General features: G+C 38.6%; 1 protein-coding gene across 3 annotated transcripts in view; it reads right to left on the bottom strand.

Annotated features, from left to right (window-relative positions):
• Rnaseh2b (ribonuclease H2 subunit B) overlaps positions 1 to 15,324 on the bottom strand; it is a 50,548-nt gene that overhangs the window by 14,374 nt on the left and 20,850 nt on the right. For all 3 annotated transcript variants that reach the window (XM_048341430.1, XM_048341428.1, XM_048341429.1), the window contains 5 exons: positions 13,285 to 13,399; positions 5,515 to 5,579; positions 4,663 to 4,765; positions 1,944 to 2,025; positions 182 to 224 (listed from right to left, as the gene is read on the bottom strand). In XM_048341430.1, the coding sequence (XP_048197387.1) occupies positions 182 to 224; positions 1,944 to 2,025; positions 4,663 to 4,765; positions 5,515 to 5,579; positions 13,285 to 13,399 (408 nt within the window). The remainder of the gene's footprint in view (positions 1 to 181; positions 225 to 1,943; positions 2,026 to 4,662; positions 4,766 to 5,514; positions 5,580 to 13,284; positions 13,400 to 15,324) is intronic.

Below are 15,324 nucleotides of genomic sequence, written 5' to 3'. Positions count from 1 at the left end.
AAGTTTAAAAAAATAAGAAATACTATTGGAGAACCCAGTATAGTCTACATTCCACATTGCAATACTCCATGCAAGATGGATTTTGTATGCTTTAAAATACACGAGCACAAGCTAAATTCATGTGGTAAAACATGTTATATTTTTCCAAGCCCCTAGAGATAGCTTGGCCACAGTTTCTTACCTTTGATGGAGGGTTTGGCAATGGAGCTGAAGGCTCTGGAAGCCTAAGGAAGTTAAAAGTAAGAATCATAGTCATGGTTTTTCAGAGAGAAATCCTGCCAATTTAAAACTTAGGTAGTCCCTATTTTCTGATAGCTTTACCTCCACATATCTTTTCAGAATTGAGAATGAAATTTGTCTAAATGAATGAATCTTTATTTCGCTATTTAATTCCATATATGGGAATTGCCTAAGAAATAAAATTGGAATTCATTTGTTGAAATAGTTTCTTTTCTTTGGCCTCCATAGTTTCTCATTTTGGCACTGGAATGTTTTGTCTTCATAAGCAGTTCATTTATAAGTGCAAATTAGTCTAATTATTATACTGTTCAGAAAGGCCTCGATCTCTTTTCCTAGTAAGTAGAAATTCCATTGCCATTGTCCCTGTCCCCTAAGTTTTAACCCAAATGTAAAAATTCCAGTTGAAAAGCTCTAAGCAAATAACCACCCAAACATAAAGTTTCTTGGCAAGCAGCTAAGAAATCCAGGGAAACACTTCTTTTTAGAGAATGTCACCCCTTCCTTCACTTCCCCTCAGTTTCCTTCTTCCATCCCTGACCACATATTACATAGGTCATTTTCCACATAGTGTATACTGAATAGCAAGATGGCATTTGTTCACCCTTCCCCCCCTCCCTCTCTGTACCTTCTTCCTCACAAAGGAAGAAGAAAAAAAAACCCAGAGCAAAAGCAAATACCATGACCACTACTTTCAACAATAACAACAATACCCCCATGTTTCCATTTCCTGGAGTTTGTTTCATAAATAGTATGTTCAGAGAAGTTACATCTTTGGATTCCTCCCCTAAGGGCATCCTCCATTTATCTGTGTGTGAATGCTTAGGTTATCATGCCCAATTACATTTTATATCTAGCTTCCATATATGAGAGAAAACCTATGTTGTTTGTGTCTCTGAGCTTCGCTTACCTTACTTAGCATGATTTGCTCTAGGTCCATCCACTTCCCTGCAAATGACATACTTTTACTCTTTCTATTGGATGAGTAAAGTTTCATTGTGTATATATACCACATTTATTTACCCACTCATCTGTTATAGGGCATCTGGGCTGCTTCCAAAGCTTGGCTATTGTGAATAGTTGTGCTAGTTATCTTTAAGAGTATCACTTTGTGCCACCTACTTTTAGGCCTCCAATCCTAGGTGAAAATACAGGCATATGCCTCTATGTCCAGTGGGAAGGAAGTCTTGAACATTTTCTGGCCTTCGGCAGGCCTGAAACCTCAGTTCCCCCAATTTCAGCTTCCCACACAATTTAGAATGATAGGCACATGTCACCATGCATCCCTATCAGATGAGAAGGGGCCTCACAAAGTTTTCTGTTAGGATTTGCCTCTAACTAAGATCATCTCATTTTCAACTTCTCAAGTAGCTAGGATTACAGGTGAGTCATTGTGCTTAGCTTCTGTTACTCTCAAAATGTTCACAAAGAACCAAATTAGTTGAGTCTCATTAGGGATAAAATTTTAATGAACTGTATCCTCTACAATCATATAAAACAATCATTCCAATGACAACACTCACTGCTGCAGATTTCTCCAATCAATTCATTCCAGTCAATTAATGTGAATTAGAAATCAACTCTGATCCATATGATATATGACATGGCCTAATAATAATCTATCACATCCACCTAGGAAAGCCATTGCTGGGGAAACCAAGAGGCACCAAGACTTGTTAATTACAACTAAAGAGAAAGACACGTACTTCAAATGTTTAGATAATCCATCACTTAATTCTTTAGGGATATAATCAGAGATCAGACCGTGGGCATAACGAACATAATCCTCTGAAAGAGAAAAATGGTGAAAGAAAAAAATTAGTGAAATTATGATGATTTTATAGTCAAATTGACCTCCATTCAAATTCTTCCTCTCTCTGGATTTAGGAAAATCATGTAAGCTCTCACTTTAGTTTCCTCATTGGAAAACTAGGGATACTAATACGCATCTGTCAGGACTGAGGGAAGATAAAAGACAATTCCAAAAATGTGATACATTGCATGGTAGATGCCCACCAAATGCCAGTAAACAAAACAAAAGTAAACTAAACTAAAATTCAAGGTTGCTTTCTTAGTTGAGGTCTCTGAATATGAAAAGTCAGTTGTAACAATACAAGATATTAATGTGTCTTTTTTTTCTTCCTTTGCTGATCCTTGAACTTGAATTCAGAGCCCAGGCACAGTTCCTGAGTTTTTGTGCTCAAGGGTAGCACTCTATCACTTAACTCACTGCTCCAATTCCAGTTTTTTGGTAGTTAATTGGAGATAAGTGTCTCATGGACTTTCCTGCCTGGGCTGGGTTCAAACCACAATTCTGACATCTAAGCCTCCTGAATAGCTAGGATTACAGGTATAAGCCATCAGCACCTGGCATCGGTCTTTCTTAAGGAAACCTTTTTCTATATTGCTTTCACATAGAGTTAAGTGTAATAATTAAACAGTAATGAGAATTAGCATTTAAGACAAATAAAATAAAAATCATCTCTATGATTTGCCTGTTAAGTATTTGTTTCCTAACAGCATTATACACACTCTCAAACTAATAAAACTTGTTCAAAAATGAAAAACTTACTCAGCAGAATATATAATAATTCATTTTCTAGCATATGAACCCTTAGTACTAAAATGCAACTCTGACATCACATTAAATATGGTTACACAGACAACAAAATCCTTTTCTAAATCCTGTTCTCTAATTCAGTATTGTGTGTAGAACATGATGGACAATTGAAGTTAAACCCCAAATGGGATGACCAGAGAGGCTATAAACTACCAACAGCTGACCTCACGTTTGCCACTGGAATGTTCACTTACTTTCTTCTTCCTTCATCCTCTTCTGCTTTCAATGTGGCTCAATACTACTTAGAAAATGACTGCCATCTGATGATCACCTGATTTCAATTGGTAGATTACACTGTCAATGTGTAAGTGAGTTATCATTGGACCCTTCTGCTCATGGTTTTGTGCTAGCAATTATCCAGGGGCCACGAAGAGATAAAGAAAACTATTATAAGAAAGCCAGTGTATGGTTCCTTGGATGTTTCTGGTACCATATGAAGCTAAACGTCTAAAAGAGGAAGAATGTAAGGTGTAAACAGCTTCTTGCACATACTGAAGGGAAGAACAGCCCAGCCCAGAGCCTGAAATGGGGAGTCTTTGCAGGAGCACTGAACTCAAGACTTTGCTTACCAGCTAGAATAAGTCATCTATCTCTATAGAACCATAGTTCCCCATTCTTAAAGATCTGTCTAAACAGTACCAAACACACTTTCTCCTTTGTAAAAAAAGAAAAATAATTGTATGGTTTTTATCAGTGGATAGATCCATCCATCCAGCCAGCCACCCATTTGCTTTAATTCTTCCTCTTTTTATCTCAAAGCCATTTAGGACCATGATTGCTGGTGAACTTAGTATAGCAGGTGTACTTAGTATTGCAGGTGTGTCATCCGCTACTTCTAGTAGCTACCTGTATGTACAAACAAGGTGTTATAAAAATGATTACTGCAAATCAATGACTAATTTAATCATTATCACTCACAAACAGGCCACTGTTCCTCATGTCTATTTTCTCTCTGTATGCATGTATGTGTTTGCAATGGCTGAGGTCAGATATTGGGAGTCATTTAACCAGACTAAGAAAATACTGAATTAGAGCTTAAGGTCAGAATAATTTCTACATCACCCTCTTGAGAATGTTAACACATAACTGTTTATTTACCTGTACATATAAAGATAAAAGGACACTACACTGAAAAAGGCAAAATAAGGTTCTTTAGTAACCGAAAGAAAAGAATTGGCAAGTGAATTAATTTTCATCTAAGATCAAAACATTGAGATCTATCTAAGGAAATATGGCTCATGGGAATAAACTGCAGCAAAAATGAAGCCTATGTGCTGTTTCCCTATGTTGGGGAAATAGCCCAAAAACAAGGTGAAAAGTGGAAACGGAGAACGCCAAGATCCACCCACATCTCAGCTCTGCCACTTGCTAACAAGGCAACTCTAGGCTGAACTTCAACTTTCCTGAGCCTTCCTGTGAGGTCAGATGAGAAATATCTCTTACATAGGCCACTTAGCCAAGGGCCTAGCACATCACACACACTCCATAAAATGATAGTAAAGTTCCCTAAGGTTGCTATCATTGTTAATCTAAAACAGCTATTTGCTGAATGAAATGACACAAGTTCCAACTAGTGACAGTCTTGATGTGAGGTAGAAATAGTCCTAGATTTTGAAATAAGGCGCACACTTGTCCCAAGGACAATGAGCATATTGGCAAGAATATGAAGAGTGACAGTATCTTAATTCTGAGACAGTAAGATTTTTAACTCCTTAGATAAGCATTTGAAAAAACACACAAAACAATAAACAAAAAAAAGAACTTACTTGAGACAAAAATAATTTCTGATGAAACAATTTACTTACCTTCTTTGTCATTAGAAGCTTGGTCACCAGAGAATAGAGCTGACTGGACCCGGGCACCAACAATGACATTATTGGCTTTCAAAGCTGCCACAGTTTGATGAACCTAGAAGCAGCCACAGGAGAATCAGGATCTTTCACCTTAGTTCTAGAACTCCTTGACTTTCCAGATGGCCCTCAATCCATTTAAGAAGTACATGAGAACCCGCTATCAGAAGATGAGATGGCTGTGCATTTGGAGAGAGGCTGAGAATCAATGTTGGTGATCTCAATACATAGACTTGCTTAGGCCACCACAGTGGGAAAGGGGGCATGTTGTGGTGACTGTGAACACTGACTCTGGAATGAGGCTGCTTGGGTTTGCTCTGTGTTCATGGCTTAGTTTGTGCCTCTCTGTGAAATGGATAAAAAACCAGTACCTAGTTCTACAAGAGTCCTATGAGTCCAGTGAGTTGTGCCTTAGCACAGGCCCTAACATAAAACTAAAATGGAATCCTTTCTCCTTTTCTCCCTCCCTCCTTCCTTTTTCTTTTTCATCTGAGGACCAACAGCTCTAGAGATAGCTGTGGGGTTAACCACAGCCAATAAAATCAGGACTGGCATGATCTGGAGTAGGGATGCAAGTCTGCACTAACCAATAGCAAGAAATCCTTGCATACAGTGGGAGGACCAGGGAGAAAGGCCAAACCAAGTTTCTCCTCAGTCTTGAATCTTTCTCTACAGTTTTTCTCTTTTCACAGGATATACAGGATGGAGTTTGGATCCAGTCTTACTGCCTTAGCTAAAGATTTTTTTTTTTAGAAGCAACATTACTATTTCTTTTCATCAAAAGGTAGCAAAAGAGAGGTACCGCACCTTTTTCTCCAGCCACTTTAATGTCTTTTCTTCACTGTACTTGTAATATTTCTTCTTGTCTATTTCTAAATTAAAAGAAGTACAGCAAGTTAAACAAACAAAAAAACTACATAAGAGTACATCAATTACAAGTTAACAATTTGAAATTTTTTTATATTTCTAAAAAAACTCATAAACTTGAGAAACATCATGAGACACTTAAAAAAATGTCAGCAGTTATTCTACCATTAAATGAATGGGAGTGTAAGAAAATGCTCAAATTATACAAACTACTCTGTAGAAGAGGTAATTTTGAAAACTCAGCCAACGAGCACACTAAGCAATCTATTTCTTCTGGCGAATTTAAGCTCACCTTAATGTTTTCAATGAAAGACTTCCTTTCTAAAATAAAAACTGAAGTCACAAGGGGAAAAGAAATACAACTGAAGGCAGGTGTCTATGAAGTTCACTGCATATATTCAGGGGGAAAGAAATCTTATTAACTACTCCATGCTGCCGTGGTGGGATTAGTGGAATATAAAAGAAGAGATACAGCTGTCTTTTAATGTATTACCAATATAAGCATAGCTATTTCAGGGGAATTTAGATTTATGGTGGGCTCAACTGAGTCCTTTACAGGGATTAAAGTTCCACCTCTTATAAATTTTACTTCCTCTCCTCACAATGCACATAGCTTTATATGCCATGTGAATAAGCCAGGATTTCTTTTGCAATGCTTTCATTCATAGAGTTTCTTTTTCTTGTATTTAGCAAGGGCCACATCCCACTTTAGCTTCCTTTATAACCGATCATGCACGAGTCATTTTTATGATTGAAAGCCAAAGGCTAATGCAAAGTAACCATCTGTGAAGTACATAGGACAGCACTTTCCCTTCCTCCCCTCTGTATCATGGGAAATGAGCATCACTTACTCAGGGGTAGTTTTCTGCAATCTATAAAAGAGTCCCCAAGAAAGGGACTAAGGGCCCTCACCGCCTACCTCATCTGAGCCAATGGTTGACAACACAGTGGACAGGAGTAGGCAGGACAGAGTGGGGACAGCACCCTAGCATCCATCTTCTGAGGATGTGGGAGTAACAGGGAAGGATGGCTGCTTGTGACATCCCATTAGAAGTGGAATCTCAATGTTGTACTGATTTGCATTTCTTTTATGGCCAGTGATTTTGAGTTTTCAATTAAGTGAAGGATCCAATTTGAGTGAATTTCTCTAAGAGTGAGGCTAGGGTCAATGTCTATTATTTGGGCTATTAAATTCCTTTTGCTTCCTCCTTATCTTTCCCAATAACTCTATTTATTTATTTGTTTGTTTATTTATTTGAGTTAGGATCTCATTAGGTGGCCTATGCTAGCTGCAAACTCAAAATCCTCTTGCCTCAGGTATTTTTAGTACTAAGATAAAAGGCATGTGCCACCATACTTGGTGGATATCCAATTCTTCATCAACATTTGTAACAAAAATTGCCCTTTTCCCCACTGAATTATTTTGACACCTTTGGAGAAGGTCAATTGACTATATAAGGGTAGATCCATTTCTAGGTTCTCTATTCTGCTTCGTTTATTTACCTAAATTGGTTATTATAGCTTCAAAATAAAACTTTACAATAGTTCATGTAAGTTCTTTATACTCATTATTTTTCTAAAGTGTTTGGGCTTTGTAGGTCCTTTCAAGAGTCACATAAATTCTAGAGTTCAGTTTGTCAATTTCTACCAAAAAAGAAAGTCTGCTAAACATTGAATCTACTGAACAATTTGGAATCTTTTAATCTATGAATGTGTTATGTTTCTCTATTTAATTTTTCATTAATTTCTCTTGGCAATGTTTTGTAGTGCTCTTTATACTGATCTTACATGAACTGGGACACATTTATCCCTTGATACTTCATAATTTTTGAAGATCACATAAATGGTATACTTTTGTTCTACTATCCAGTTGTTTACTGCTTGTAGTCATACACCATAGAATGACATTTTAGATCATATATAAAACAATGGTCCTTTAAGATTGTTGGAGTACAAATAATCACCTATGTCTTTGTGGTGCTACTATTGTGAATAAACCTATTACACTGTTAGTTGTACAAAAGTCTAGCCTGCATAATTATGTACAGCAAAATGACTTAGTAATGCTAAAGGAAAAATCACATATTGGCTTAGATGCTTAGTATACTACTTTTTATTGTTATTCCAGACTGTATACTTCTATTTGTGAAACAGCCTCCACAGGTCATTGGGGAAGTGTTCCAAAAGAAGCCACAGTAATCAGAGGAGATGACAGCTCCATGTGTTACACTGCCCCTGCAGTCTTTCCAGTGGCCCAAACATGTGCAAGTGGTAGACAACGAATGTGATGATCCCAATTCTGTGTAGGCCTAAGCTGATGTGTGTGTTGGTTATCAAACTTTTAAAGAATAAAAAAAGAAGGAAAAGTTTATAGAACAAAGATATAAAGAAAACATTTTCATATAACTGGACAATACATTTGTATTCAGTCATTTATAAGAAAGATGACATTAAGAGTTTGCCACAGGTGCCCTTTAGCATATTAGAAAAGTTCTCTCTGTTCCTGATTTGCTGAGAATTTACTTCAGGAATGAGTTTTTTCCACTACATTTTCTGTACTATTGGGGATGACCAAGTAGTTCTCTTTTGGTAATATATAAGTGTATAAATTTGTGAGTTACTTTAATTTTCTAAGGTTCAAGCAACCTTGCATTCCTATAATAAATCCCACTTAGAGCTCATGTATTTGATTTTTGTAGACATGATTGTTTTGTTAATTACTTCAGTTAGCAGCTACATATATTTAAGCTTATCACGGTCTACTTGACATATTGGTTCAGGAAGAGTATATGAACTTTGTGATCGTATACTTCCGTTTATCTCTTCTGGCTTTTAATATGAGTCAAGAAATAAGAAATTATAAAGTCAATTTTCTAATAATCTAATCATACATTATTAAAAGTGTTTCAGTCTATGATGGCATAAGATGTTGTCGATTTTTCTTTTTATAACAATTTTGATTTTATTAGTATGGCGATTCTAATCTCATAAAATTAGTTTTGCAAAATTCCTTCCTCCTCTACTTGCCAAAAGAGTTAGAACAGGAACTATTGCTTTGAGTATTATTTATTCCTTAAGGTAGGATATAATTCACTTGTGAAACCATCTGGACCTAGAGTTTTTTTCCTAGAAAAATTTAAAATTATAACTTGTTTTTAAGTTAAATATTACCTTAGCAGAGGGATCACCATATCCCAGAATACTATAAAAGACTCAGCATATAAACTACAGGTTAATTTTGAAATTTATAAATTCTGAGAAGGAAGTTTAAAATATTCATGAAGACTACAAACTATTTGTAATTAAGAAAAACACTACAGTACACAGCATGCCCTAAACTTAGTACTGTAAGAGTCTATGAACTAAACAGTATGTGTATATTCTAGAGGGTTTTCTCCTTATGTGTCTGGTGCCTATAAAACTAGCCTCAAGCATCTGGAAAGATGACTTACAAAATAAAGATGGAATAAAAGTGAGTCCACAATTAAATTGCATGTTCAGCAATCAAGTAATGGGTTCACAAACTTGAATTTCCCCAATGTATTGTTGAATAAACTGCCTAGAGCACATTTTCACTTCTACTTTCTCAGTGTTTTCCACAACTGAGAAACTCATATGGTCTCTTGTTTCTCAGTCTCCTGGGACAGAATCTTGGCAACTATACTGGGGTATTTTAATCAGGTAAGTTTTCTTGGCTTTTCCTGTTAATCCCATCAGACAGTATGGTGCAGCTTTGGCTCACACCATGAAGCAGACTATTACAGGCAAGGCAAAGTTCATGACTCTTTACTAGTCCCTTCCTGGGCCACCTCTCCACTGAATGTGAGCTTTCTTAGCCAGAAATGGACTCTAAGCCCCAGAGTAAGCAAATGAAGTCTTTATTTATTAGTACACTTTCAGCACTAATAAAGAAGGCAGTGCTAAGGTCATAGCCACGCTCATTCAGATCACCCAGTGATGGTGGCTGGGGTTGCACCAGGGATATGACAGAGGGGAAGGCTTACACACACCTAGAGATCAGTACAGGACCTAAATTTATTGCCACAGCCATTGCTGCCTTTATTATAATATCCTACTAGCTGAGGAGGAGAAGATATTTTAAGTTTTACTCTATCTTTCAAGGGCCCATGGGAAGAAAGTCCTCCACCTCCCAAAAAAATCAGCTTTTATTTCTATACCTTTTGCTCCCTCTCATGGATGTATTCTGATCCCACTTTAGTAGGTAAAAATAATTGACAGATTAGAGCCAAACACTAATTTCTAAGAATATACTGATCCAAATTCAAATAAGCAGCACAATCATTCAACGATGGCCTGGGCACTCCCTGCATAGGTAAATGTCTACTTCTGAAGCAGTCTCAGCCCTGTCTCCCTTCCTGCCTCTGTCTTCCACAAAAAGGGCAATTCTTTTTTTTTTTTGCCAGTCCTGGGGCTTGGACTCAGGGCCTGAGCACTGTCCCTGGCTTCTTTTTGCTCAAGGCTAGCACTCTGCCACTTGAGCCACAGCGCCACTTCTGGCCATTTTCTGCATATGTGGTGCTGGGGAATTGAACCCAGGGCCTCATGTATATGAGGCAAGCACTCTTGCCACTAGGCCATATCCCCAGCCCAAAAGGGCAATTCTTAATGGGGGATTCCCCAAGATGTCAAAAGAAAAATAAGTTTCTATTTTAGCCTTCAATACCACCTAAAAACTTGACAAGAATAAAGTAATTCAGAACACTAAGATGGAAGGGCGAGTCATTATCGACTGACTTGGGGATAGATGCTGAATCTACTACTTTACATCCTTGGATGTCAGGCAGCTTACTTAAATTTTTTGAGTCCTAGTTTCTTCATCTGTAAAGATGCAGGTTATAACAACAATGAAAGGGAATTACTGAAGGGCTGTTAACAGATGTAAATCAGTAAGTGCATACATACTGCTGTGTGGAGAAGCCTGTCCTATACTCATTTTGTTTAATAGGCCCCTAATGATAAACATGTCCTTGTAGATTTTCTGTCCTTATTAGTACACAGACTTTACATAAAGAAAATACTCACATATTTATGTTTTGGGCAAAACAGTGAATCAAATGCTGTAGAATTGCTTATATGCATTTTGATAAAGAGGCCTTTAGAGGCTGAGGTCTCTCCTTCTCCTTCCTTATTTAAAAAATTTATTGTTTGGGCCAGATGCTAGTGGCTCACACCTGTAATCCTAGCTACTCAGGAAGCTGATATCTGAGGATAATAGTTTGAAGCCAACCAGGTCAGGAAACTCTAAGATTCTTATCTCCAATTAACAAGCAAAAAGACCAGAGTGGCTTTGAGCTATGGCTCAAGTGGAAGGGCACCAGATATGGGGCAAAAAGGTCAGGGACAGTACCCATGCCCTGAGTTCAAGTCTCAGGACCAGCATGTGTGTGCATGCATGCATGCGCGCATGCACGCGCGCACACACACACACACGTCATTTGGTTTTGTGTTTGTGTGTGTGTGTGTTATTTTTTGTATCAGTGCTGGTGCTTGAACTCAGGGCCTGGGTGTTGTCCCTTGGCTTTTCCGCTCAAGGCTGGCTCTCTACCACATGAACCACAGCTTCACTTGAAACTGTGTAGGCTAGCTTCCAACTACCATCTTCAGATTTCAGTTTCCTGAGTAGCTAGGATTACAGGAATGAGCTACTCATACCTGATGTGATTTTGTTTGTTTGTAAACCTTTCCTTTCTCCAACTTTACAGACTATAGTTCTTTTTTGGAAAAAAATTTAATTCTGAGAAAATTGCCAAAACCTCTAGGGCACGTATATTTTGCTGCATGGCACTTATTCTGAATGACTTTTCTTTCACTTACTATCATCTAAACGAAACAAAGAAAAACGAGTCTAGCATTTTAGAAACCTAACACACACACACACACACCCCACAATACAATACACACAAAAGTTGGTAACAGCTACTTTCAAAAAGACATGTAGATCTTCCAAAAGTTAGGTTATATGGAAAAGTAAAGGAGACTGGGATAGAAATTCACATAATGACACAACAGCTGGCTGGAAGGAAGGAATGGGAGAGAGAAGGCCTGTTCTTAGACACAGACTTGAAGCAAGCAAGCAAGGAGGCATTAGTCCTGTTTTTGGCATCTGGGTTTCTGAGTTTTGTTTTAAGATGACTGTTTTTATATGGCTAATGGCAGAATTCTGGATAAGTTAATTGCATTTTCAACTCATGTTAAGTTGACAGAAATTAAACTCATTTGTAATTATTTTTCATTACTATAGCTTTCAAAAGTGGTTATGGGCTATTTCATTTGTCACCCACAAAAAGATTCCTGTCTCCTACAAACTCAGCATCAGGGAATGCCTTTAATGGGACTGCTTTGATAAGATCTTGGCGCCATGCACCCCCTAGATCCAAAGTGGAGTCCTAAGTGTGGCCAAGAAAGAATTAGTAGACGTGAAATGAAACCAGTGAGGTTCTCCCTTTCCCACTGTAAACTTACACTTATTGGAATCACTTCTTTCTTAGTCTCAGAACTGTCAGTTGGCCAGACTATCTATGACCCCAATAGCTATAGCTTATTGGCCTGTTCTCATTCCCACACCATTTTCCAGATTAACCCTGAAACTATTTGGTTTTTTTATGACACTAATGTTCAGTTTTTTCAGTGATTCTAACCTGTCAAAATATATCCACCCACAATGCCTCACTTCCTCCTTTCAAAATTCAAATAAATAAATGCTAAAACTTGCTTCTCTCTTTGGTCTGCTCTTCCATGCCACTAGTGCATATCCTCTGGGTGAAGGGAAACCATTCTTGACTCCTCTCTTTCCTTGACCACATTTGACCATGTATGTGGTTAATTCTGGGTCTAAATTGTTGCTTGCTTAGCTCCACCTCTTAAACTCAGGTTAGAAGACTATAACAGTTCTCTGCTCCTGGTCTTGGCTTTTCTAGTACATTCTCTACATTGTCACAATGTCTTTATAGAACTTTCACAGGCATGCTATGACTCTTAGGTCAAGACCAGATGCATGGAAGGCCCCTCCCATTCACAACCTTTACTCAGCTTTCCTGCCTCAATCCAGTGCAATTCCCTACCATCCTGCATGGTGTTACTTGGAAGTTCCCTCCATGACCTTTGCACATGTCCATGCCTTTGTTATGCTGCTGGTGTGACTCATCTAGGCTCTAGTCAGAGGTCATTTCCCCACAGAAAGCAACACAAAACCTACTCATTCACCCCACCCACACCCAGCCCAAGCCTATCCTATGGCATCCCTAGAAACACAGGGCTCACTTCTACATGTTGTGCCTGTGTATTTCTTGCCGCTTGCCCCAACCAGACTCAAAGCAAAGTGAGTGAATGGACAGTGTCTTATTTATCTCCAAAGCCCAGATCTTAGAAGGTATTCAATATAGTTTTATATACTTTGACAAATGAGAAAGCTGAAGAATAAAGCAATTAAGTCACTTGCCTAAAGTCATAGACAAGTGAAAGAAATACTAAGCTTAAAGCCATGTTTTGTGACTCCTTTCCTATGGACGACCAGCTGATTTCACTGTGTGCAGCTCTAGAGCAGGTAATCCAAGGGGATCTATACTGACAAATACAGCCACCCTGAGTGACAGCTTTTCCTACCACCAATGAAGAATATGCATCAGCAGCCTTCTGAAGCTGCTGTGTGACCTTCTAACCAGCCTGATCTCAGGGGCCCACATGCCATACCTTTTTCCTCTGTCACATGGTGAAGTGACTTCTCAAGTTCTGGCAGTTTTAGCAACAAGATGCAATTTGGAAATATATCATCAACGACAACTTGATCTAGGGGCTGAAATTTGCCCTGAAAAAAACACATTAATCAGTCAGAATGCAAGTGCTCTTACCAATTAGCTATACATAAGGAGAAAAAAAGACACATCACCTTGTGGTTAGTCCTTTAAACTTAGGTCAGAGACCTCCTGGTTCACCCAAGGAATCATTAAAATGGGATGAGCTTAGAACTAGATTCACTCTCAAGAGGCTGGGGTTCTAAGCAGTAGGTCCCAAGTAAATTAGGGGACAAAATCCCTGTTAAACCTAGGAAGCCACAAGATCTTGAGATTGCCTAGAGTGATCCAACTTTTCAATCTGAAGAAAAGCCCACGATGTTCACAGAGGAGAAGCCCTGATCAGCACAGGTCTGAGAAGATTTAGACATTCTAACCAGCTTCTGCTAGGTAGTAGGACTGTAAGGCCTGGCTGTCCAAGGATGAGATGTGTAGGTCACAGACTATTCTTCTCAGTTAGGATTAGCTTTTCTTAAAAAAAAAAATTGCCAGGGGTTGGGGATATAGCCTAGTGGCAAGAGTGCCTGCCTCGGATACACGAGGCCCTAGGTTCGATTCCCCAGCACCACATATACAGAAAACGGCCAGAAGCGGCGCTGTGGCTCAAGTGGCAGAGTGCTAGCCTTGAGCGGGAAGAAGCCAGGGACAGTGCTCAGGCCCTGAGTCCAAGGCCCAGGACTGGCCAAAAAAAAAAAAAAATTGCCAAGTAAATGAAGTTTGACTAAGTGAAGATATCAGCCTCCTGGATGCGGAGATGCCAGGCATCTAATAGGTATGATTTTGCCCAGGTTTTACTCTAATTATGGATATCCATGACCAAACCTTTAGGAGGCAGAAAATCTGATCAGTTTTCTGCAAGAGCAGCTTTCTGTGATTTTAAGGGTGAAATATTGTTCATTCAGTAGCATGTGTGACAGCCTGCCACACTATCAGGTTAACAAGTGGTAAGAAACGTTCTCATTTTCCTTCCAATTGCAGATTCCCTAAAGTCTTGCTTACTGTCTGTAGATTCCTATCTTAAATCTATGATCTTCTGTGATTAGCCAGTATTTTAAATATTTAAGTAACCCAAGGAAATACTTGCACATAATGGACTAGCACACAGTCACAATATAAAATAATTCGTATTTTCTTTACAATTACACACACAATGAAAATATAGTAAGCAATCTGCAAAACTGGTATCTTTTTTGGTCTTTTTGTACCAATACTAGGGCTTGAACTCAGGGCCTGGACACTGTGCTTTAGCTTTTTCTGCTCAAAGCTTACACTCTACCACATGAGCCACAGCTCCATTTAAGCTTTTCAGTAGTTAATTGGGTAAGAGTCTCATGGACTTTCCTGCCTGGGCTGTCTCCGAACTATGCTCCACAAACCTCAGCCTCCTGAATAGTTAGGATTACAAGTGTGAGCCACTGGTGCTTGGCAAAATTGCTACCTTTAAAACTTCAAGTATATGGTGCTAGAGAATACAGTGGTAGCGAGGACAGTTGGTGCCACTGCTCTGACTCCAGCTAAGGAGGTGGCAGTTTAATCTTCCATAGTTTTTGAATCATTAGTGTCACATCAGCAGTGAAGATACCAGCAGCATCTTAGCAGTATTTAAGACAATAATGTTTTGAGCCTGGGAATCCCAGGAAAAGAAATCAGGAGCCCTCAAGGATCCACTGACCATAGTATGGAGGCCTCTGTGTTGGCAACTTTTGAGTAAAAGAATTATTTGAACTGCTTATGAGACTGGTGGTTTGTTTTTGTTTGGGGGGGGGGATGTAAAAGTTGCATATAAATTAAATGATTAAGTAAGTTTGTTTTATTTGGTTCCTAACTATATTCTATATTGGGGGGGGGTTGTTTAGTTCAGGATTTGAACTAGACAGGTACCCACCAGCTGAGTCATGTCTTTAGAACTATTTGCTTCTGGTTAATTTTCAATTAGGGT

This window comes from Perognathus longimembris, chromosome 3 (assembly GCF_023159225.1).
Source record: "Perognathus longimembris pacificus isolate PPM17 chromosome 3, ASM2315922v1, whole genome shotgun sequence".
In the NCBI taxonomy this organism is placed as follows: domain Eukaryota; kingdom Metazoa; phylum Chordata; class Mammalia; order Rodentia; family Heteromyidae; genus Perognathus; species Perognathus longimembris.
This window is presented reverse-complemented; position numbering and strand designations above follow the sequence as displayed.